Source organism: Spinacia oleracea, chromosome 4, assembly GCF_020520425.1.
Source record: "Spinacia oleracea cultivar Varoflay chromosome 4, BTI_SOV_V1, whole genome shotgun sequence".
NCBI lineage: Eukaryota > Viridiplantae > Streptophyta > Magnoliopsida > Caryophyllales > Amaranthaceae > Spinacia > Spinacia oleracea.
Window position 1 is genome coordinate 179209439 of NC_079490.1, and position 24077 is coordinate 179233515.

Sequence of the window (24077 nt, forward strand, 5' to 3'; positions counted from 1 at the left end):
ACTGGATATCTCATTATTGCAATAAAGTTTTACTACGAAATACTCCCTCCGTCCCTTAATACTCGCACCGGTTTGACTGGTGCGGAGTTTAATACACTTAAATTGACTTATTAATTTAATATGTGTTAGTTGATAATGAGATATTTTTTTAATATAGTTAGTGGAAAATGTGTAAAGGGGAGTGGTGAATGGGGTGTGAATTTAATTATTTAAATTATTATTTGTAGGGAGTAGGGGTGTAGGTGGGTTAGTAGGTAAGTGTGAGAAATAATATAATATTGATAAAAATATTTATTTATAGAAGCGGTGTAAATATTAAGGAACGACTAAAAAGAAAAATGGTGCTGAGTATTAAGAGACGGAGGGAGTACTCCGCTTCGTATAAATTTTGAATCCACCACTCGTAATGGGACACTTTGCCGGTCGACAAAGAAAGAAAAGCAGTTACGAACGTTATAAAATCAGCGGGTATTCTAAGCAATAATAAATTCCTCTGAAATTCTCTAACGAAAATCGAAAAACAGATCCTTCGATTTCAATTGCCGCCTACAATCCTTGATTCAATTCGCTGGTAAATTCCCCTGCATTTCGCTATTCCCTCTCTCTCTCATCTTCCTTTTGCAATTTTATCATAGTTCTTTTGATCATGCTGTTCTCTATGAAATTATAGCTCCGATCCGAGCTTGTTGATGTCAATTTATGCTGAGTGTCGGTTAGATCTGTTCGTTTTTTTTCAAAGTTTCTGATTCTGTTGTTTGATTTTTCTGTTTTTCATTGAATCTGTCGTTGAACGATCACATTTTAATTCGTTTTGGTCATTTGATGTATGGTTATGTTTTGATTGATTGTGTTGGAATCAAATCGGATCGAAACTTCTCAGCTGAATTTACGATTCTTATGTTAGGTTTCGCAGAATTTTGCATTTGATCATTAGTATTTCTGTAATCGTATGCACCCCGTAGCTTATTATTGAATGAAACGAAGTCAAAATTGTAAGAATTATTATGTTTTCTGCATTCATGAGGGTGAAATGGTGAGTAATTGCGGCGTAAGGAGTAGTAGTACTAGATCTATTATATAATGCGGAGGCGGCGAGGTGTAGTGCAGTTGGTACATTCAATTCATGATCCAGGAAATTATGTATAATTTTGAATGTTAAACTAGGTCTTTGAAGGATGATTTCGGGTGTCGGTGTTTGGGTTGATTACTGCTAGAAATCAAAAGCTGAAAACGATTTAATTTCCAGTATTACTGTGAAGAATTCTGTGAATTTTTCATTTACATGTATATAAAATAAAGTATCAATCTTGATTATGTCCATACTGTTTTTCTTCTCTAATTGTTAAGAAAAAAGCTGACATGATATGAGATCTAAATCATCTAATGTTTTGTATTGGTGCAGTAAATAATCACAGCAATGGGATCTGTAACCGACTCACCAAACACGGTAATGATAGTAAAAAGAATGATTAAAGTGCATTTAAACATGTTTTAATGACTGACTGAGTTCTGAATGTTGCAGGAAGCTGGAAAGAAGATCACTGTCATTTTTGTATTGGGTAAGTTGTCGCATTTCTATGCCAATTTATTAATTCCTATTCTACAAGCTGGTTGTGTAAAGAAGATCATCTTATGCATTGATCTTATTACCTGCACAGGTGGTCCTGGCAGTGGGAAAGGCACCCAGTGCACTAATATTGTCCAGAATTTCGGGTACACTCATCTTAGTGCTGGTGACCTTTTACGAGCAGAGATCAAATCTGGTTCCGAAAATGGGTACCTTTTTTTTTTTTTTTTTTGAAATTCTATCTTGAGATCAAACTAGTTTCTAATAGTAATATAATCCAAATAGGTTTGCTAGTTATTCCACTGCTAATGTAATTGACCAAATTTGCATATCACTGTTTGGTTTCTAGAACTATGATCCAAAACATGATCAAGGAGGGAAAGATTGTGCCAGCTGAAGTGACTATTAAGCTTCTTCAGAAAGCTATTCAAGAAAGCGACAATGAAAAATTTCTGATTGATGGTTTTCCTCGCAATGAGGAGAACCGATCATCCTTTGAATCTATTGTAAGGCATCTTAGTATAGTAACCTTTATCTTATTTAGTGTGCGTTCTCTTCCCCTTTTTAAAAAAAAAAGTTTCAGGTCAAATAAGTTTCAATCAAGTCCAATAAGTTTACTATCTCACGTTAACTCTTTTGTAATCAGGTCCAATTAGTTTTAATAAGTTCCAATCAGGTCTAATAAGTTTATTGTCTCACGTTAACTCTCTTGTAATCTCAATTAGTTTTAATAAGTTTCAATCAGGTCCAATAAGTTTACTATCTCATGTTAATTCTCTAGTAATCAGGTCCAATTAGTTTTAATAAGTTCCAATCAGGTGACCCAATAGTTCAGGAGATTTCAGGTGAAGAGAATACACCAAGTATACATTCATGATTTTTTATCCGTGTTGAATCCTTTTCTTTCTATTATGTTTTTGGACAGACTGGAATAGTACCAGAAATTGTTCTGTTTTTTGATTGTTCGGAGGAAGAGATGGAGAAGCGCCTGCTAGGCAGAAACCAGGTTGGACAAAAATAATCCTGGCCTCTTTAGTTAATCTATTTTCATTTTTTCATAATGTCCTAATTTAATGTTCATCCCTATTTTTTTTTTAATGTTGTACCCTTTTTAATGGCGTGAAGGGGAGGGAAGATGATAATATTGAAACCATAAGGAAGCGTTTCAATGTATATATGGAATCCAGTCTCCCAGTTATTCAGTACTACGACTCTCTTGGAAAAGTTAGAAAGGTAATTTCCAGTCTACATGTCCTTTTTCGCTTATGTTCACTTGGTTTATATTGCTTGTTTAAACTAATTTGTTCAAATCCCCGTTCTCCTCCTATAGATTGATGCAGCAAAACCGATAGATGCTGTGTTTGAAGATGTTAAAGCTATATTTGAGAAGGTAAGAAATATTACCTTTAACAAATCTGCCCATGAATGAGAATGAATTCATTTTCATGGTTTATCGCTCATTTTTCTGTTTCAGTAATCAACTGTGACTTCAATCATGTATTAATAGATTTTAACGCGCCATCAACCTTATGCACCTGTGTATATCTAAATATGATTGATGGATTCTTTTCAGGTTGTTGCCTAGATGTCTGAAAGCTTACGAAGGATATCAGACATGATTTTAGTGAGGGTACTATAAGATTGATGATAGGATTTGGAAGTTTACTACTTGGCATTATAAATTTATGTTTAAAATCACCATATGTCCTACTTTAGTTTTCTCCCCTGATTTGCAGTAAGGGAGAAATATGTACTTCAATTCTGGTTTTGAAAGAAAGAAAGATAAATGTAGTTGAAGTTATTTTTTATCTAATTGTGGACTATTCATGAGATTACAGTGAAATGATAACAATCTTTGGCTTTGTTTAAAACCTATTTTACGATGCAGATTCGGAAACTTTGCTTATCAGTTGAGATTACACAATAATCTTATAATGCTATATTTTTTTTTTCTTTTTTTGGTGCGAATGAGCCACAAGGGCACTATAAATTACAAATGGGGGCGGGTAATTCGAACATGAGACCTATTGTACACAGGCCCTCAATCTTAACCACTAGGCCAAGACATCATTGGTATCTTATAATGCTACATGAAATCTCAAATCTTACATAAGTAGTAAATATATTAATTTTTTCAGTCGATCACGTGTCATTTCTCGTGCAACACTGGGGATGTCAAATCTTACATACGTAGTAAATGTAATAGAAGGGAACGTGCACAACACCACATTCTACGGTTCAGTTATCCCCGCAAATTAGGGTGGCAAACGCGGTCTAAATTTCTCGAAAGAATTAAAAACCATTTCTTTTAACTTGTTCTGTTGCTGTTACACATGGGTTCTTCTTCTTCCCCAAGATCTTGTGACAAGTATATGCTGTATAATTCTATCAAACTGTAGTATGGGAAATTCTATTTCCATTTTTTCTATAAATATTCAAGAACTACTAAACTACTACTCCGTAGTAGATAGGGCATCCATCAACAATTATGGCCTTGGCTGTTGGACACGTTGCGAGATTACAATGCTCGCCGTCTGTACCCCACCAAGTCAAGCTTTTATTCTCCACACCAAATGCCAAATACAACAGAACTGCCATGAAGGCAACCCCAGCATCCAAAGCTGCTGAAAGAATATAGTTGTACCTTTGCCACCATTTCTTTCTGTAACGGAAAATGAACAAGTTGAAAATTGTTCCAACTATGATCCATGCATTGTAGTTGAGAGTTGTTGCTGGTGGCATCGAAGATGTAGCCCCGAAAAGTACTGGCAGGTTAATCAATGGAATCCATGTTTGCTTAGGGAATGCCTTGTGAAGGATCCAAACTATAATCGGTCCTACTGCACCTCCGAGGAAGAACCAATTTAAGGCTTTATAAGATCCAAGATCTCCAAATATCCTTTTAGGACCTGCCAACCCCCATATAACAGAAGCATCAAAAAATACACGGTCACTAGGACACGTCCAAGGACTGTCTGGTGGAAGAAGATTATCCTGGCATATATTCTGAATTGAATTGAGTAACCACCAAGCTACTGCGATGTTGATGGTACCAGCAAGAATGGTTCCTATTAGCTGTAAAAAAAGCAGGGGTGAGTTGTTATGAAGTCTGAGTTTTTCTGATATACATGAGTTTTTTCTGCATTGCTCTAACTAGTAAATTCCTTAATTACTGTATCAAGTTGTACCTGAACTAAAAACATTGATCTTGGCGGGATCTTCATGTAGTGTCCTAGCTTGAAATCGCTGAGGAAAGAAATAGCTTGTGACATGCTCATATAACCATAAACTTTGAAGCACACATTGGCAATTGGTTTTCCTGGTAATATAAGACCCATAATGTACTCTGAAATTATATTCAGTCCGGGTTCCTGCAAATAAAGCCACCTCAATTAGGTTACAGGTTATTCTAAGCATTCATTTCTAAATAGTAAATACTTCTTGATATCATTTATTCGTTATCTAAGACTGATTTTTTTTTCTTGTACTAATTTCATCTTATAACTGGTGTACTAATCCTTTTTGTTTTATAAACTCGATCACTCACCATGTTTGTTGTGGCAGTAATAATGCTTATGGGAAGAGTGAAAATGAATGCCAAGCCACAAGCAAAGAGGAGAGCCCACCAAGGAATTTGAACTTGATCTTTTAAGAAGATGCAGAGAAGAAAAGAAATTGATACTGTTAAGCCAAGGAGGAGGTAGAACCACCCTGATGGTACATCTTTATACTTGTTCATCAGTCTTGTATGGATATCTTCCTTGCTTTTGTACGATGCATGATATCTTTCAAATATCTCCCTGTTAATTAGTTGAACATTTTACCAGATATCAGGTTTGATAGTAATTCAAGTATAGTGCTATTGGAATGTAATAGAAGAAAATGAAGCATTAACAAAAACTCTCAATTAAGTATAATAACATTACCTTCCATAGAAGAAACCTACATGAGTAATAGTGGCAGCTATGGCGGCGAATCCAAAGGCATAAGTACTAAATGCAAAAAACACACTCATATGGATCTGCCCTTGTTTCTGATACTCGGTTAGATCTAATTCAAAGTTGTCATTGACTATCTTTGAAATGTTATAGAGTTGACCTTGAGCTGTGAATAAATGTGAAGAGAAAATAGGAAACTTTCGAGCATCATACAAGTCCAATCCCCAGTATGCTATAGGAATGAAGATGTATAGTATGACAACATAACCTGCACAAACATTTGCAATGACAAAGAATGGGGTTATGAGCGGGCTGTATAAATACGATGCCACAGCAGACCAGTCTAGTGTTACTGCTCCAAGACCGAGGCCTTTCATGCCTGAGCCTAGTTGATGTGCTGTCACTGATTTTGAGAATACCCAGCAGACCCATGATACACTTGTGAGTGTTGAGAACAGGTAACCAGGAACAGCATACCAAAAGAAGCTGCATACTAATGCTATTATAAAGAACTTTGACCTTGATATGCGCATCTCATCTTTGTCATCTTTCTCATGCAAGGCCCTGCATCAAATGAAATATAACTCAAATCAAACACTTGACAGAGATTACAGGGAAAAGAAAAGAAATGCTGGTTACCTGAATAGAGAGACTTGGACAAGAGTGCTAGGCCACCACATATGGGCGGGCTCTACCACATATTTCCTCAGTAAACCTGCCCAACCATATCCTAAGACCTGAAGAAAGAATTAAGAAACTCATGAAGCTTAAAATTACTGTAAGATAACTTGACAAACAATTATTTAATACAGACCTGAGTAGTGATAATAAGAATCCAACCAGCAAAGAATGATATCTTCCGAATGTAAAAGGCCTTAATAATATCCACTATGTAAACAGCATAAGCAGATGCACTTCCAGCATTAGCAAATATGGTTATCAGTACATGCTCCTTCACGTTAAACGGGCCTGGATTAAGCGAAAATGTCCGGGTCCCAAACCCGGGGATTCTAAACTCTGTCTGAGGGAGGACATGGGCCATGAAACGACCAATGGGTAGAGCAGCTACTTGGACTGTGATTTGGGTTATAACCAGGGGTTCAGTCCTGTAAGAAAAGAACTGGTTCAGAAAGGAGAGGACAGCACAAGAAATGAGGCCCAGGAACCACATCCGGAAGGTCCATACTGGTAGGGTCGGGTCATCAGTGTTGGTGACGGTTAGCCGGACCTCCTCGATCGGGGATATGTAGTCATCACCAATGTCGGGTTTGAGTTTTTCCGGGTCGGGTTGGTGTGTTTGGGTTATGGGTTGGAGTTCTAAGGAACCCATGGAATGGAGGAAAGTAATTATTAAGAACTGAGGAAGGGAGACTGTTGGTGTTAATGTGTTATCTTGGCATTGTGGATTTGTGGTAGGAAAGCTTTAATAAGTTGGTAATATAAGATTGAATTTTGGAACTTTGTGGGGTATGATATTATTGATATATAGCTCCTCGTTACTTGAATCTAATAATTCAAAGTGTAATCAAGATTTGATGCCAAATAATTGATTGATTGATTGCCTGATTGGTCATAAAAATGAATTGCAATTAGAGTGGAATATGTAAACTGAAACGAACCAAATGACTTATGAGTTATGATCTGCCATGGCGCCATGGTTGAAATCCAAATTTACCGGCTTTGAATGACATGCTTGTCATCTTTATGACCGGCGTATAATTTGTATCCAAATTTACTTGAATAGAAACAACATGCTTGTCGTCTTTATGTGAATGTCAATAGTAATGAGTTTCCAAACCTTTGGCAAGAAAAACTAGCCAGCCAGCTCTTGGCTAACGGAGAGGGATAAGGAAATCCCCAACTCTAACCAACAACAACTGGTAGATATCAAACCCATAACCTTAATTAAAGTCATAAGATGAAACTCCTACCAACTAGACGTATTTTTCGCATTGCTTTTCAATGAGAAGTATTAAGTAATAAATTAATGAGAATCAATGGAGAATATACACATACATATAGGGTTAAAATCGTTAGGCATTCCATGCAAATTTTGATACAATATTTTTTTTTCCAGTTTAGTTTTAGAAGGTAAAAGAGTGGGAAAATGTGTTAGGCCCTGTTCTTTTTGGCTTAATTTCAGTTTCAGGACTTATTTGGCAGTTCAGTTCAATTCAGTTCAGTTCAATTCAGTTCAGGAGCATTAATTTCAGTTCAGTTTAATTCAATTCAATTTAACTTAATAATAATAATAATAATAATAATAATAATAATAATAATAATATTGTTATTATTATTAATATTACTTATATTATTATTTATCTTATTGTATTACTTATTATTCATATTATTTACTTATTATTTATATTTATATTCATATTGTTATATTACTTATTATTATTATTTATAACTAATTATTTATTAATAATTAATATAATTTATTATTATTTTTATTAATTAGTTGCGGATTATTAGTTACTATTATTTAGTTATTAGTTACTTCCTCCGTCCCAGATTAGTTGTTACACCTCTAAATTAGGAGTAGCCCCACAATTATTATATTGTCTCTCTCTTCCCACTAAATTTTTTTTTGTCCCCACACCCTCTCTCATTCAATTAAAAAAAATACCCCACTAACTCCTATCACATCTACTTTTTCAATAAAATAACAATTGATAACCAAACAACCACTTATCACCTAAAACTTTGTGCAAATGTAAATGTAACAACTAATCTGGAACGGAGGGAGTATTAACTATGAATTATTATTATTATTAAAACTTATCATTTATTGTAATTATTTATTAATCAATTACAGATTATTATTATTATTATTATTATTATTATTATTTATTATATAGTTATTTAGTTATTAATTAATAATTATTCTTTAGTTATTAGTTAACATTTATTTTTATTATTTATTATTTACTCCGTATTATTTATTATTTATTATTTATTATTTATTTCTATTTTCAGTTCAGTTCAGCTCTAAAGAATAGAGCCTTATTCATACATAAATGAGTTAATATGTACAACCATAGGTTCAAGCTTGAAGCTATGGTTGAGAAGATAGTGAAAGTGAAAGAAGTGCAAAGGCTCTTCTCCTTAATTGTGGGAACACTTTTCCAAGGGATGGGATGGGATGGGATGGGATGGCATTAACAAAGAAGCACACGAGGGCCACGGAAATTTCATACTTGTACTCAAGTCCAACCGTGTTTGTGTTTGTGTTTGTCTTTGTCTATGGACGAGGTGATATTCAAAATAACAACCTTAATTAGTCGACCCACCTCAAAACAGTACCACTCATTCTCAGATTAGATGAGATATTTACATGTCTAATATTGATCAATTATCCATGGTAACCTAATTGATAATAGGCAGTGGCACGGGCATGGCCTAAACCGAACAAAATGACTCATCGGCCAAATTCGACCCAAACAGACCCTGTCCAAACAAGAGAAAGTGCGGGCACATGATAACACCACCCAAATGACTAATGAGGCAATGACTCATCAATCAAATTAGACCCGGGTAGCGCCTATTCCAAACAAATCGTTTGCACCAGCCAACTCCGTTCCGTGGCTAGGTTATGTACTGAGTTTGTTACTAAGGAAAACCTAAAACCGGCATGGCATGGCATGGAAACAAATAAACTTGAATATCTTGTACAATCACAACAGAATAATATTAAATAAGATGTTATCTAATTCAGAATAACCTTAAATCAACACAAGATCAAAGATGGACACAAGTTGTATTTCTAGATTGCTAGCTCTACTTGGCCTTTCAATCTTCCATTGAACAACAAGATGATCACCACTTTTACACCTTTTGGTCTCAACTCTCAACTCTCAACTCTCAAGGTCTACCCTACCACAATGTGAAAGCCAAGAACCACGTTTGTTGTTGAATAAGATTGAATTTTGGGTTGAATAAGATTGCTATCAAGTCCAAGCCACACGTTGTTGTGTGCCTAAAGGACCTTGACTTAAAGGCATTTTGCAGTTAAGGGAACAATCAAATTGCCATTATCCATCTATCAGGCAAAACTATACATGTATCTTAGAAGCTAATAGCTCATCTGGTATAGTTGCAGCCGCATCTTCTCTGCAGGCTCGTGCAAAGCAACTGATAGATAGAAATGTATGTCAATGATGCAGAGACTTGCCAAGATGGTTGTCTACAGGCATAAAACAAATGCAAGACTAGACTAGAGCAGCATCAGCTACAGGCTATGCTCTGCTTGTCATTTTGGCCTAAAAATATTGATGTCAATTATCTTTTTACAATAATTTGCTTCCATAGTTAAGCACATATTAACCTTTACCATGCTATGCTATGCAATCCCACTGATTCTTCAGCTTTCACGATGAGCAAAAAGTCAATGATGGTGATAAATTATGTATATTTCTCACCAGATAGTTGATTGATATGCTGATCAGCCACTGCCACACCAGCCCAGAAAGCAGGGTTATCCCAGCAAAGAGCAAACTGCATTCTCTCACATAGTCAATCTAACTCTACTCATCTTCCATAACATAAGAGTGAATTAAATATTATCGCCTCCATTCCTGCAATTCCTTAAAAAATAAGTGATTGGATACCAAATTTAGATACAGTGAACAAAATATTAGGATGATTTCTATAAACTTGTTCAGGTCTTGTCCTTAGCCTGGCCCAGTTTTACATGTAAAACCAAAAGTACCCTCTTCCTGGACTTGGCTTCACAATTTCACATTATTAGGGTCGTTATCTTAAAAAGTCCCATATGTTTATTGCCCCAGCCATATTATAAATAGGTCAACACGAACCTACAAATTGACACTCAAACAACCTTACTCTAGAAAGAACAGTTCCCTGACTGATTCAAGGAATCAAAAGATAGATCTCAGGGCAGTATTTGTTTTCCAAGTATGGACTGATTCAGGCAGACCCCTGCTGATGCATACTGGAAGGACACTGACCTCAGCAAATTCCTAATGTATCCTCACACGAGTCTCCCTCGAAAACGAATCAACTGGCTGACAATTACTAATGAGCAAGTACTTGTGCAGTCATCCAAAGGAGAAAACTAACCTCGCAAACATAGTAGTGTAACAACATTTCAGGCTTTCAGCAATCAGCACTAGACTTTTCAGCTTCTGATAGCCTTGTTGAATCTATCCAACTCTTCTGAATCAGCACCATAAATTGCTTTAATTGTGTCCTTACAAAAACTGCCAGAAAAGTAAGCAAACTCATGTTGATATACTTGAACCAATGCATTAATAACATAATCAGAAAGTCCCAGATAAAGACCTGCAAGCTTCCTTATTAAATTTTCTGTTGGTAATTCCATACAAATTCTCGAAGATATTTGGCTCCACACGGCAGAAATATGGCCGATCTGCAAGTTTCATCTACAGAGTATAAGCTTGAACCTTTAAACTAAAGCAAACTTTAAAGCCAAATACAGATATACGTGTACAACTGAAAGTAGTCTCACCTTCATATATGGAGCATGACCTTGTGCTCTTATCAAAGTGTATGCACCACCCATCTGCACCTACCATGCTTGTATAAAGCTGAAAGAAAACATTAGGGAAAAGTATAACTACACAAGCTAAAGATAGAGAAAAACCAAACTATTAAATTATATAGCATAAAACTGCATCATTGTGAAATCAATCAATCTCATATGTCATGCCTTTTTCTTCTCTTAATGTTACTCAGAGCATGTGGTGAGTTTCTAGTGAGTCACAATACCCTCTCTCCTTTTTGTAGGTAAGCTCGCCATTATAGACAGTGCCCCATAGCATCCCCATGGTATGAGGTTGTAGTGACTGCTGGGTCACTGACAGCCTCGGCCTACGCGCCATCATCCATCGAAATTTTGACACTTGTCACCTACTTGCTTGATTTTTCTGCCCAACTCCTCCCATTTCAGCTTATATAATTGATAAATGTAGGAGAGAAAGAGTATTGAGGATGTTCATCGTTGTAGAAAAATATAAAAGGTGACTCGTAATAGTGACTCAAGATAGTGGAAGGTGATGTGGAGGATGCTATAGAAGAGAGATAAATTTATTTTGTTTGTGAGCAACCTCACCATTGTTCATGCTCTCAGACTCTTCATTTCAGCTCAAGCACGTTATATCCTTGACACTTCTACATTGGAATGGATGGTTGACACTCCATTTTGTGCAAAAAACCATTAGAATTTTGTATTACATATCCAATTTTGACACTTAGACTCATAGTCTCATACAGGCATACCCATTTCTGTCACTAACTCACAACAATTCATACCCATTTTTGTCACTTAAGACACATACCTATCTGATCCAAGTAACATAGCTTCACGTCAATCTTTTTCCCCGTCGAGGCATAACTATGAGGAATAGCATTTTATGTTTACCAAACTTTTCCTTTCAAGCCCAAGCATATCCTATGTTAAGTTTCAAAACTCAGAAGCATAGGTGATATAAAGTACAGTCAAAGTTCTTGACAGAGATTCTTAAAAGAAAAACAAGAGGACAACAAATCAGGTTATGGAATCCCCATTCCAGGCCACTGGCAGTCTGGCATCATAGTTGAATCTCGACTTCAATTTCTCCTAATCCACACTCAACAAACCTCATTGCTAGGCTGCTAGCATGTTTTAGCTAGCTCAGCAAGTGTTAGCCAATGATACTTAAGTCCGAAAATATGACTTCAAAACTTGCCTTGTTGCTCTTACTTCATTGCTAGGCTGCTAGCATGTTTTAACTTGCCTTATTGCTCTTACTTAAGTCTGAAAATATGACTCTCCATTAACCCAAAACACTAACTTCAATCTCATTTTAAGGATAACTTTGTTAAGAACCCTGGACGTCCAAACCACTTACCTACAAATTCTCTATCATCTTCCTCAAATCCTTCATCGTTTGGAGAAATACAACTCAATTCTACCCTAATTCTCTATCAAAAACACCATTATTTTGCTAATACTTCCACACAAGGGCATTGCAGCATTAAAATTACCAACTTAAAAAGGACCCACTGTATACAATTATCATAATCTTCAGCTAAGAATACAAAATTCCTACAAATTCATCTATATTACAATTTGCAAAATAGGAATAATTGCACAAAATTGTCAAAAACAAATTAAAATTTGCTCAACCAAACAAAATTAACATTAATTAAGAAAAGCAGGAATTGAGAAATGGGTGGATTATACCTCAATATCAGAAGGGTTGTCAAAAATCTCTTCAGGGGTGGCAAAAGTGGGACCCTTAGAAAGCTTGCAGCAGGCCCCACAATCTTGAACACACTGCCACAAAGGCTCCTTCTTCTTCGTCTCTCCAAACCCTCCATCTTTCTGCTTCAACTTTTCTTTCTCCAAACCCACCAATTTCACGGTTTTAACCTTGGAATTGGGGCTTGTTCTTCCCTTTGCTTTGCATGTCACTGGCCATAGGAGTGTTAAACTGCTTGCTCCACCAATGGCTTGTGACATCACTTGTCTTTTATTATCAGCTAAAATTGCCAAAGAATTTGAAGAACTTTGAAGGGGGATGATGTTGGAGAATTTGGATAAAATGCAATGTGGGAAACTCGGTCGTTCGTAAACGTAGGCTGGGCTGCTTTTAATTGTTTGGGGTAACTTCTTTTTTGGCCTAGGAAAGTTGGAAACTAGAAGTATCGGAACTTCGAATCGGGTTTGTATCGGAGTTTTTTTTTTTTTTTTTTTTTTTTTTTTTTTTTTTTTTTTGCGAATGAGCCATAAGGGCGGGTTCAGGATCACCTGAAATCGGAATGAAAGTTCTAACCAACCAAGCTATCCATCACTCTCGGGTTTGTATCGGAGTGGACAAGTGCTTATTAATTTATTACTCCTATTGATTTGCTGAGACCACCAAGATGTTAAAGTAGAAATCTTACCATCTTAGCCAACTACTTGATATGATTTTTACTCCAAATAAATATATATAACTTGAAATAATGAATGTTTATTACGAGTACTATGTAATAACTCTTGCAACTATTTTATACTTTCACTATATCGTGATGGAAAAAATATTTTAGTTGGATACCAAATAATTTTTAAGGAGATAAAATAGTTCAAAGTAACGATTATTCATACTAAAATCAAATTATATTATTTAAAGTAGAAACCCGAGACATCGCCCGGGAAATACACTAGTTTTGTAATATTTGGTGTAATTTGGGATCAATTTGAGTCAAGTAATAGAATACGTGTCAATTTTGTGATCGGATTCGTAGGAGTAATAGAAATCACATCATGAACGAGCGAAGGTGATGAGACTTCAAAAGCGATCAAATAATGCTACAGTACTTGTATAAAAATTCTGCTATATATCTTAGACGCCCACGAAGTCGTATCCAAAGAAGTACTTATTTAACCAACTTCGCTCATTTGGTAAAAGGAACCGATCAAGTGAGCTCAAGTGATGACCTGCGGAGCTGGGCTGGTTAACCTGTGCTAGGTGTTGGTTCAGTTAGGGTCCCCTTCTTCTTACCTATTAAAAAAAAAAAAAAAAAAAAAAAAGTGAGCAAAACATACTCCTAAATATACGGTATACCTAATTAGTATAGTACCGTGTATTTGCATGGTTTAAAAAATTCAAATATTAAGCTCTCACTAAATTGAAATTAATAAATATTTTCAATAAGTGATGATACAAAACTCATACATTTAAATTTATATAATTTTGTATTTAAATAATTAATTTATATGAATGTGATAAATTTTACGCTTTAATAAATATAACTCGTCTTAATTAAAAAAAAATTCCCTTCATAAATTTACGCAGCGCGTCTCTTGTGAGACCAGTCACACTATCAACTTGATGGTGTGGCGAGCGCGAAACTAATAGCGTACCTCCCCTAAAACTATAAAAAAAAAAAGTAACAGATCTAAACTATAGAAGTAACATACCTAAACTAAAAAAGTACCTCATCTAAAATTATAAATATAAAAAAAAATTAAAAAAAGTAACATGTCTAAACGATAGAAATAATACATAAAATAAAAAGGTACCTCCCCTAAAACTAATCCGTATAAAAAAAGTAACATGTATAAACTATAGAAGTAACATACCTAAATTTAAAAAAGTACCTCCTCTAAAATTATATAAAAAAAAGTAACATGTCTAAACTATAGAAGTAACATGCCTAAATTTACAAGTGTGAACTGGTCTCACCATCAGTTGATGATGAGGACAGTCTCATATAAGAATTTGGGAAATTTACGTTACTATGTACATTATGAAACTAATCATCATAATTGTTTAATAAATACTTCATACTTTATTATAACTACTCCCTCCGTATTTTAATATGAGTTACACTTTGACTGTCACAAAGTGTTAGGAGGTTTAAGTTGAATTAATAAACTAATTGCAAGTGGGTAGCAAGTTAATTATTTATTGTAAGAAATTAATATTGTTGAATTATTCATTGTTGGAAAAAGATGGTGCGAGTAAGTGTTGAACCATGAAAGAGATAAAAAGATTAATATAATAGGGAGTGAGGATCAATGTGTTCTCCCTTAACCCTTACTACTATGTACTACGTATATTTTTTTTTATTATATGTAATAATTACAAATATATAAGAGAATAAATTATATAAGGGAATGAATATATAAGGGAAGAAAATACTTCCTCTAGTTTTTTGTTAAACTTTTTTATTTTCATCCCATTTTTTTTGGTTGATTTACACTTCTATTTTATTTCTATTTAGCAACTTTTTGTAAACCTTACCCCTTAAAATCATACTCTCTAGCTACACCCACCTACCTTATACCTGCATAATGCAAGGATCTTTACACTTCTCCACCCATTTACTTGCTCGAGTAACCATATAGTCCATATCTATTACTATATACTAAAAGAGACACCAGGAATGACACATGTCATTTCCTGGTGCGATTTTTTCCCGCCAAATTTTTTATTTTTATTTTTTACTTTAAAATAATAAATTACATTACGTATTTTTAGGAAACTAAGATAAAAATATATTTTAATTACCATAAATGTGTACTGCATAATATATTATTGGAGGAAAGTTAAATCAATATTATTTTTTCCTTTATGATATAATTTTATTTACGTATTATTATAACTTTTTAATCTGATAAGAAATATAAAAAATATTGATAAATGAACTTCTAATGTTAGTCTACTATTAATAATATCATACGGAGTACATGGTAACTGGTAAGTAAGAATGTTAATTAAAATAATAATACATGGTAAGTAGACTAACAATAAGTTTATTTATCAAGATTTTAGTCAATTCAAAAAATGTTGTATTTGACTAACTAGGTTATGCTCGGGTCATTTCGAAAATTAGTCTTGAGTCATTCGGGTTTGGTTAACGTTGTTAGATCGATCTACATACAAGTAAACGACAATAATTTTAAACTTTGTATAGTAATATGCAAATTTAGTTCATTTGAATATTTTTTTTACACAACTTTGAATTTATACTTTTTCATATATCCTTTTTACTTTCATGTTTTCCTAACAAGTCTTTTAGTTACTATTAAAATAATAAACTTTTTAGTAGTAGCCGTGCGTTGCACGGGCCCTAAACTAGTTAATACAATAATACGGAGTACATATCTAACCTACCAATTTTTTATTTAAAAGTTAAAAAAAACTAAAGCATACATAATGAGTCTTCTTGGATTTTGATCAAGTACTCTTAATTATAGTTCAACTCTTAAACATTAGAGAGCGACATGTGTCAGATGTCATAAATTATAGGTAATAATGGATTCAGTAAAATAGTGTTGTCATAAATTGAACAAAATATATAATTATTATTCTATTTAACTAAGGAAGAAAAAAATAAGCTGGAAAACTTTTAACCAGAGAGCGACATGTGTCCGATGTAGTTTCAGGGGATTCTCCTTTAGTATAGTTATACTCCCTCCGTATTTTAAAAAGAGATACACTTTCCTTAAACGGTTGTATTTTAAAAAGAGATACACTTTCCTTTTTTGACATGTTTTGGTCACCAATTCCAATCTATCTCTATACTAAAACAGGAGTTCCTTTCTCCTCCTATGTCCACATGTCGCTACCATAATTATTGAGCCCATTTATTTGAATTCTATTTGAAAAATTAAATTGCAAGATATATGCAGTCGTATTCACATCCTGGACAAATAACTAAATCTATGACATTTCTAATTTATTATAGAAACAAAATTTGAAAAATAAATAATCCGAAAAGGAATGAAATATTCACCTAGCCTATTGACCACTATAAAATATTATATTTATACCTACTTACCATATTCAAATTATTAAAAATGGAATAGGTAAATATTTTATTGAGATTTTCAATAAAATATAGTAGCCGTGCAGTATACTTTACCGAAATGCAACTAAATATTCTCTATAGAATATTGACAGAATGACTGCCGTTTCTAATTTATTATAGAAACAAAATTTGAAAAATAAATAATCCGAAAAGGAATGAAATATTCACCTAGCCTATTGACCACTACAAAATATTATATTTATACCTACTTACCATATTCAAATTATTAAAAATAGAATAGGTAAATATTTTATTGAGATTTTCAATAAAATATAGCAGCCGTGCAGTATACTTTACCGAAATGCAACTAAATATTCGCTATAGAATATTGTCAGAATGACTGCCGTTTCTAATTTATTATAGAAACAAAATTTGAAAAATAAATAATCCGAAAAGGAATGAAATATTCACCTAGCCTATTGACCACTAAAAAATATTATATTTATACCTACTTACCATATTCAAATTATTAAAAGTGAAATAGGTAAATATTTTATTGAGGTTTTCAATAAAATATAGTACCCGTGCTAAATTCTTTACCGAAATGCAACTAAATATTCGCTATAGAATATTGACATAATGACTGTCGTGCAGTATATTTTCCTGGCGGCGCATACAATCATCCAAAAAAAGGAATGAAATATTCTATAGCGAATATTGATCAATCAATCACGGCATCTAAACTATTAATTTTATACCTATTTACCATATTTTAATAAACTAACCAAGTTTAACTAAGGTAACGACAAGCAAATTTGTGCAGAGACCATATATATTATATATAATATCCCACCTTTCCAATACACAACAGACAACATAAACCTAAAGCCGTGCAACTTGCAACATATCTCTCTGTTTTTCATGGCTCTTCCAATAACCATGCTCAATGATCTCACACCTGAAAAGGAAAATTGAAAAATTAAAGTGTAATACCCCGAATTTTTAAAACTCGATTAATTATGCTTAATTATTTTTATTTAGTTTAAAATCGTTTTAAATCCCGATTTCGAACTTAATTTTAATTAATGAAGTTTTATTTCGCTTGAAATTTTAATATTGCTACACGATTTATTTTTCAGATTTTATAATTTAATTTCATGTTTACAAGCTTAACGACCTTTTTAAATCTTAATTATTTTCGGACTTCTAATAATTTTGAAACGTTCTTATTTTATTCGGAAACTAAATTTATTTATGTTTCGTTAACGATATTTCTATAAAAGAATTATTTTAGCTAAACATTTCTATTTTTTGTAGTTTCTAAAAATAGCAACGAATTTCTGAATTTTGGCCTAATCTTATGAATTTACGAAATTGCCCTTAGAAAATCCGAAATTCCTTTCCTCTTTTCCTGCTTGCTTTCCACGTACAAATTAGTGAAGAAATTTTCTTCCTCCTCCTCTTCACTAAAAACCAGTCTCCATTCATTACCAAACCTAAAATTGCTTCTTCCTTCCTCATTTACAAATCCAACAATTCAGATTATATAAGTCAACATCAAAAACCAACTTCAAAATCCTCCATCCCTTTGTTCCTCTGATTCGAATCACCGTAACCACCACCTCCTACTTCCACCGCCGACTACCACCGCCGTTTCCCATCACCACTACCACCGTTAGCCACCACAACTCCCACCCTCCTCCTCATCCCGCGCACTCCCTTGCTCTCTCTTTCCTTTCCCCTGCCGCACCACCAACACCGCAGCCACCACACCCATCTACCCTCCCCTCACGTACTCAAACCAAGTCCCTCCACCCGCACCGCCAAGTCGCCTCCCCTTCCGCCCAGCACCAAGCGAAAAACACCCCACCCTAGATCTCCCCTGTATTTCCCCTGTTTTGCGCGAACTCCTTCTCCCCTCCCCTGTTGTTTCTCCGTCGCAGTACAACCACCACACCGCCGCCTCCGGCGCGGGTTCGCGTGTCTGCGCCGCCCAGCTCAGCCGTCCTCCCTCCTCTCCTCTCCCCCCTTCCCTTCGTGCTCCCCTGCTTTGCAACCCCCCCTGTTCGTGCTTTTCTTTCTAGAAAACCAAAACCAATATTTGGTTCTTGGTTTTATTCTTCTCAAAACCTACCATTAATTGGGCCATGCTAAATTGGGCTTTAGGTAAGAAACCAATTTGCTATTTCAAATTTCGTAATTTATTAATTTCTATGTTTTAATAAATTTTTTATGATATAATTATTATTATTTACTGATAAATTGTTATTATTTTCAGGCTTGATTATCGATCTTACTAAAATAGACTACCGGGTTTATTTAACAAAAATGGAATTTAAATAACGCTCATGAAAACCGATTTATGAAAATACATATATATTTCAATTAAAATTTTGATTAATAATATTTTCATTAAATTATGAAATTATTTTATTAAAACTCGTTACTTATAAATGAAGTCTTATAAAACATATTATTTATAAAATGTTGATTTTAAATTATTTATCGTTTTAGTTACTAATTCAATAATTTAATATTCTGTAAGAAATCGGACTTGGAGCTCAGGAAGAACGATCCATCAGACGGGAAGTATAAAACTACGGTTGAGGTAACGGCTATTGCTAGTACCCGCAATCCCCTTATAAATATGATTTATGAAATTATGACGTTATGATTGAATTTACGAATTAAATGTTTTGATATGTTTTATGGATTGTGGGATGAAATATGATTTGATTGAATTGTTTCCTATAATATGATTTGATTGAGTTTTCTCATAAAATGATGTTTATGCAATACTATGAAAGAATTGATATTTTATTGATCCCAGGATCAAAATGATGTTTTATGAGTTAAATGAGTTATGTTATTTCAACTGAAAAACAAGCCAAGGCTTAGTAAAAATACATAAAACATGATAAATGAAAGTGAAAGCCACAGTTTGTCTGGCGGTATATAAACTACCATCTTCCCATCTATCGGTCATGCATGCACCACGGACACCTGTCCACCCATGGATTACAAGCCCAGGCTCCCATGGTTTATGAGCCCAGGCTCAGGGCCTAGGCCCATGTTACGATGATGAGCCCAGGCTCTTATGGGTCCAGGCCCAGTGGAGAATTCCTTCACGGTTCGTACTTGCCGACAACTAGCATGCCAATTAAAAAGTTATGAATGAATTAAATATGATGTTTTATTAAATGTTTTACTTATTCTATTCTCCCTGTGTTATTAAATAAAATGAATTGAAATGCATTTACGTTGCTAGGGTAGTCGTTACTGAGTCTTCGGCTCACCGTTTTGTTTGTGATTTAGGTACTGCGGGGAACGATTGAAACGAGTAGTGGCGAGGAATTTCACTTTAATATTAATCATCGATTTTATGCTTAATGTTTTAGTAGTTTAATTAAAGACTTTTAGTAAGTTATGTACTTTTATTTTGGTAATGTGAAGGATTGTTATATTAATTTGGAGTTTTAATAGCTTATGTTATGATAGTTGCCTTGTAATTCCCAAGAGGGGGTCACGGCAGGTAATGTCCCGACCGTACTAGGTTAATTCCGCTGCTAAGTATGCTTTAATACTTGAATTAGAGGTCAGGGCGTTACATAAAGTACGTATATTAAGAGTATGGGACGCACCAGATTATTATAAGCCAGAAAAAATTGGTTCCCTTGAAATCGTGTTGGTAGACGAAAAGGTATATTTAATTACCTTCAAGTAATTTATTTTATTGGTATTTTTATTGATATATTATCTTTTAAAATGAATTTATTTTGATTATAGGGATCGAAGATTCAAGCCAGTATTAGGAGCACACTCATTGAAAAATTTAAAAAAGAGTTGACAGAAGGTTCTACTCGTGTCATTGCTAAGTTTGGAGTCGCCGAAAATAAATTTAAACATAGAGCAGCAACCCACACTTACAAAATAAATCTCTTCAACAAAACTACCATTAAAGTATGCGATGATGATAAACTCCCCTTGCATGGGTTTCAATTTGTCCCATTTGACAAAATATTGAAGAAAGAGTTGAACGACATGTTTTTAATTGGTATGGTTTAATTTTTTATTTATTTATTTTTATTAGCATCACTAATAGCATCTTGAAATCTATCTCTATTATTGATATATTATCTTTTAAAATGAATTTATTTTGATTATAGGGATCGAAGATTCAAGCCAGTATTAGAAGCACACTCATTGAAAAATTTAAAAAAGAGTTGACAGAAGGTTCTACTCGTGTCATTGCTAAGTTTGGAGTCGCCGAAAATAAATTTAAACATAGAGCAGCAACCCACACTTACAAAATAAATCTCTTCTACAAAACTACCATTAAAGTATGCGATGATGATAAACTCCCCTTGCATGAGTTTCAATTTGTCCCATTTGACAAAATATTGAAGAAAGAGTTGAACGACATGTTCTTAATTGGTATGGTTTAATTTTTTATTTATTTATTTTTATTAGAATCACTAATCTCTATTATATAAAGGAACAGCTGAGGGTAAATGAGTAAATACGCTTTTCGTGTCCCCCTAGGAATAGACGACAATACCCTCATCCTTAATCTAACCCCAGGCCTTTCGTTCCAGCAAACCCTAAAATTTACTGAGTTTGACCGCAGACCCTCCCTCTCCTCTCAAGTCTCAACTGCATCGCCTTTTCGCTCGCCTCTCCTCTCCTCTCCATGGTAATTCTGCAACTCTCAAACCTCCCCGTCTTCTTCCCCAGTATCAATCAATTTTCGAAGAACCCTAACCATTTTCGAAGATCCCAATTGCAGTATCAATCAATTCAAATCCTTACTCAAGCTTTTCGAGGATCAAGCAGCTCTCAACTTGCAAGTGTCCTGAGGTATGAGAGTAAAACTGTTTGTTTCCGTTCCCGAATGAAATGTTCATTATATTAACGAACAATTACAATTTAATATGATTTGTTTAAGAAATTTTACTTCATTATTTTTCTTCCTAATAGTGTAATTTGTCCGTGAATTTGCATTTTTCCAGGTATTTCGTTGTCCAATTTTTCTTTTTCTTTTTTAAAGTTCTATAGTAATTTACTTTGTCCGTGAATCATGCACTTAATTTGCGCTATTGCTGTAATTTTTTGAATTTTATTTTTAATTGCGTATTGTTGACTGAACTTTGATTTAGGTTTCCGATTGTGGATTGTTGGAATTTCTTGATGCTTCGAGTACAATACTGCTAATACGAAGGGTAATTTTATCTTAATTGCTTTATTATTAATAGATCAATCAAGTAACGTAATTACAATCGAATTTGCCTTCAAATAGAATTAATTTTGTGATTGATAGTGTAATTTGTCTGTGAGTTCAATTTTACTCAACAATTTTACTTCATTATTGTCTCTTTCTTTCCGAATTTAATAGTCCCGTTGATAATGTAATTTAGAAGTTACCGTCCGAATTTTATTAGTCATTAATTTGAACCGGAAATGTGACAACAGTTTACCGTTATATATGGATTTGAAGCTGAAATATGTGTCTGTACATGATTACATGTTTACATTTTAGCTGTTAGCCTTAATGAAGATTTTTCTGGCACAAATTTTTGATTGTAGGGGCTCAATGTGGAATATATGGGTCCAACTGCCCAATTGGATCATTGCTATGAAAGTATGTTTTCGCGATATTTGGATACTTAGATTAGTTGGTAATTCAGTTGCTTTTCTTGTATTTTTGCAGGCTTCTCGATCTTTCTCCTCTGCTCTCAGCTACGTAAGTTCTTGATTTATAGTTTGTTCGGGTTGACCCGTTTTCCGATTGCAAATACTTTTACATTGAAAATTCCAACTTGATCCAACCCCAGAAATTATGTTTTGTTGCTGCAGCAGAATCTACTCATGTGATCAGTACATTGACATCGTCAACAAAAGAACCCAGTGGTTCGCTTATAATTGGACTAGAAGGGGGTTAGTTCAAGTCTCATCTTAACCAACTTTTTATGGCATATTAATATATAGCTCACATATGTTGGAATACAATTATATTAAGTGGTTCTTGATCTACTGCAAGAAAGAATGCTAATTTGTTGCAATTTTCTCTATTGAAAATGTATATACTCCGTATTCCAGAGTGGATGGGAAAGTGATGTACGACAACCCACAAATAAATATCCATGACTTAGATGGGTAGGACTTTGATGAGAAATGCCAATATTGTCCAACATGCATGAATCTGAAGTTTTTAATGCTTGACCTATGTCCCCGTGCGTGATCATCCTTTCCATGCCTATTTTGTAATGTTTAATTTCAAATGTCTCATCTGATGTAAGGTTACTTGGGAAAGAATCCATTTGTGTTTCTTGAATGAGTTATTTTTCTTTCTTAATTTTGAGGTTTAATTTATTAGATTTGGGTTTCTATTAATTGTGAAATTTGCAGCATGAAATCGTTCTTCCTGAGCTAATTGATCGCATTGCTTCCCTCAGGTAATTCCTGTTCAATTTCCCAATTTCAATTTCCCAATTTCAATTTTGAGGACTGGGATCAGTTTTTCCAATTTTATGAGAAGCAAAAAAACACAGCTAGATTAATTATAATTTTCTTTGTTCTAATTAGGGTGCAAAAGGTGGTGGTGAAATGGCGTCCGCCCAAGCGAAAAGTCAAGGATTGAGAGACGCGGGAGCTGTTGTTCCTTACTCTTATGAAGCATTCGAGAGTGCCATCAAGCAGGCTTTTGACCAATTCGTTAAACTTCCACATTTTAATGTTGTAGTGTGGAGTATTTCTTTGGACTGATGTTTGCTGAACACTGGACAGAATATCCAAGTATTTATCCTCATTTGATAAAATCTGTAAATAGAGAAGGTGCGTTTAGATTGGGACCAAACATACACATTTGACTACGGTATGCATGATATAATATCCTTCAAACTAGATGGTCATATCATATGGGATTATGCAGAAGTTTACATGAACTTTTTCACAGGTATGTCTCTTCTTCACTACCTCCTTTTGCTGACCTTTAATTTGCTGTTGACTTTGTATACTGAGAGATTCCTGTACGAGTATGATATTGTACATGTCGTAGGGCGGCAGGGCGATGTTTTGGTTATGTCATAGAAGTATGTGATTAGCTGCTTCATCGATGGCTTCTTTTTTATTAATAATGAAATTAGCTAATTCTTTTGAGCTCCCTGCCCCCCTCGACTTAGAAAAGTAAAGGAAAAAATGGAAATCCAGGATGGGGACGGAACAGAACAAGACTGATATTGTAAGGGGTGGAGAAGAGTTCAGAGTCATATTTTGCTGAAGAACGATAAGGCTTTGGTATTAAATCTCAA

At 34.3% G+C, this 24077-nt stretch overlaps 3 protein-coding genes and 1 long non-coding RNA gene across 5 annotated transcripts; 2 read left to right on the plus strand and 2 right to left on the minus strand.

The window, feature by feature from the left end:
- The first annotated feature begins 412 nt into the window (after positions 1 to 412).
- On the plus strand, positions 413 to 3442 carry LOC110774883 (UMP-CMP kinase 3). The gene is made up of 9 exons (XM_021979477.2): positions 413 to 571; positions 1403 to 1447; positions 1523 to 1559; positions 1659 to 1776; positions 1917 to 2073; positions 2493 to 2573; positions 2693 to 2800; positions 2898 to 2957; positions 3141 to 3442. Exons 2-9 carry the CDS (start codon positions 1418 to 1420, stop codon positions 3150 to 3152), a joined length of 603 nt encoding a protein of 200 aa, XP_021835169.1. The 5' UTR covers positions 413 to 571; positions 1403 to 1417; the 3' UTR covers positions 3153 to 3442.
- Positions 3443 to 3672: 230 nt separating this feature from the next.
- Positions 3673 to 10065, minus strand: LOC110774881 (oligopeptide transporter 4). Of its 2 annotated transcripts, XM_056843098.1 has the most exons (7): positions 9927 to 10065; positions 6320 to 7067; positions 6145 to 6242; positions 5494 to 6069; positions 5115 to 5367; positions 4756 to 4938; positions 3673 to 4642 (listed from the first exon to the last, which is right to left on the minus strand). In XM_056843098.1, exons 2-7 carry the CDS (start codon positions 6833 to 6835, stop codon positions 4013 to 4015), a joined length of 2256 nt encoding a protein of 751 aa, XP_056699076.1. In that variant the 5' UTR covers positions 6836 to 7067; positions 9927 to 10065; the 3' UTR covers positions 3673 to 4012. The 2 variants fall into 2 exon arrangements, with proteins under 2 accessions (XP_056699076.1, XP_021835167.2); XM_021979475.2 differs by lacking the exon at positions 6320 to 7067.
- LOC110774882 (uncharacterized) lies at positions 9290 to 13163 on the minus strand. Its single transcript, XM_021979476.2, has 5 exons — positions 12713 to 13163; positions 10997 to 11075; positions 10810 to 10897; positions 10588 to 10727; positions 9290 to 10082 (listed from the first exon to the last, which is right to left on the minus strand). Exons 1-4 carry the CDS (start codon positions 12989 to 12991, stop codon positions 10646 to 10648), a joined length of 528 nt encoding a protein of 175 aa, XP_021835168.1. The 5' UTR covers positions 12992 to 13163; the 3' UTR covers positions 9290 to 10082; positions 10588 to 10645.
- An 8356-nt stretch (positions 13164 to 21519) lies between these two features.
- On the plus strand, positions 21520 to 22027 carry LOC130472375 (uncharacterized). Its single transcript, XR_008932506.1, has 3 exons — positions 21520 to 21627; positions 21748 to 21779; positions 21927 to 22027. It is a non-coding gene; the product is annotated as an uncharacterized lncRNA (long non-coding RNA).
- Positions 22028 to 24077: the final 2050 nt, after the last annotated feature.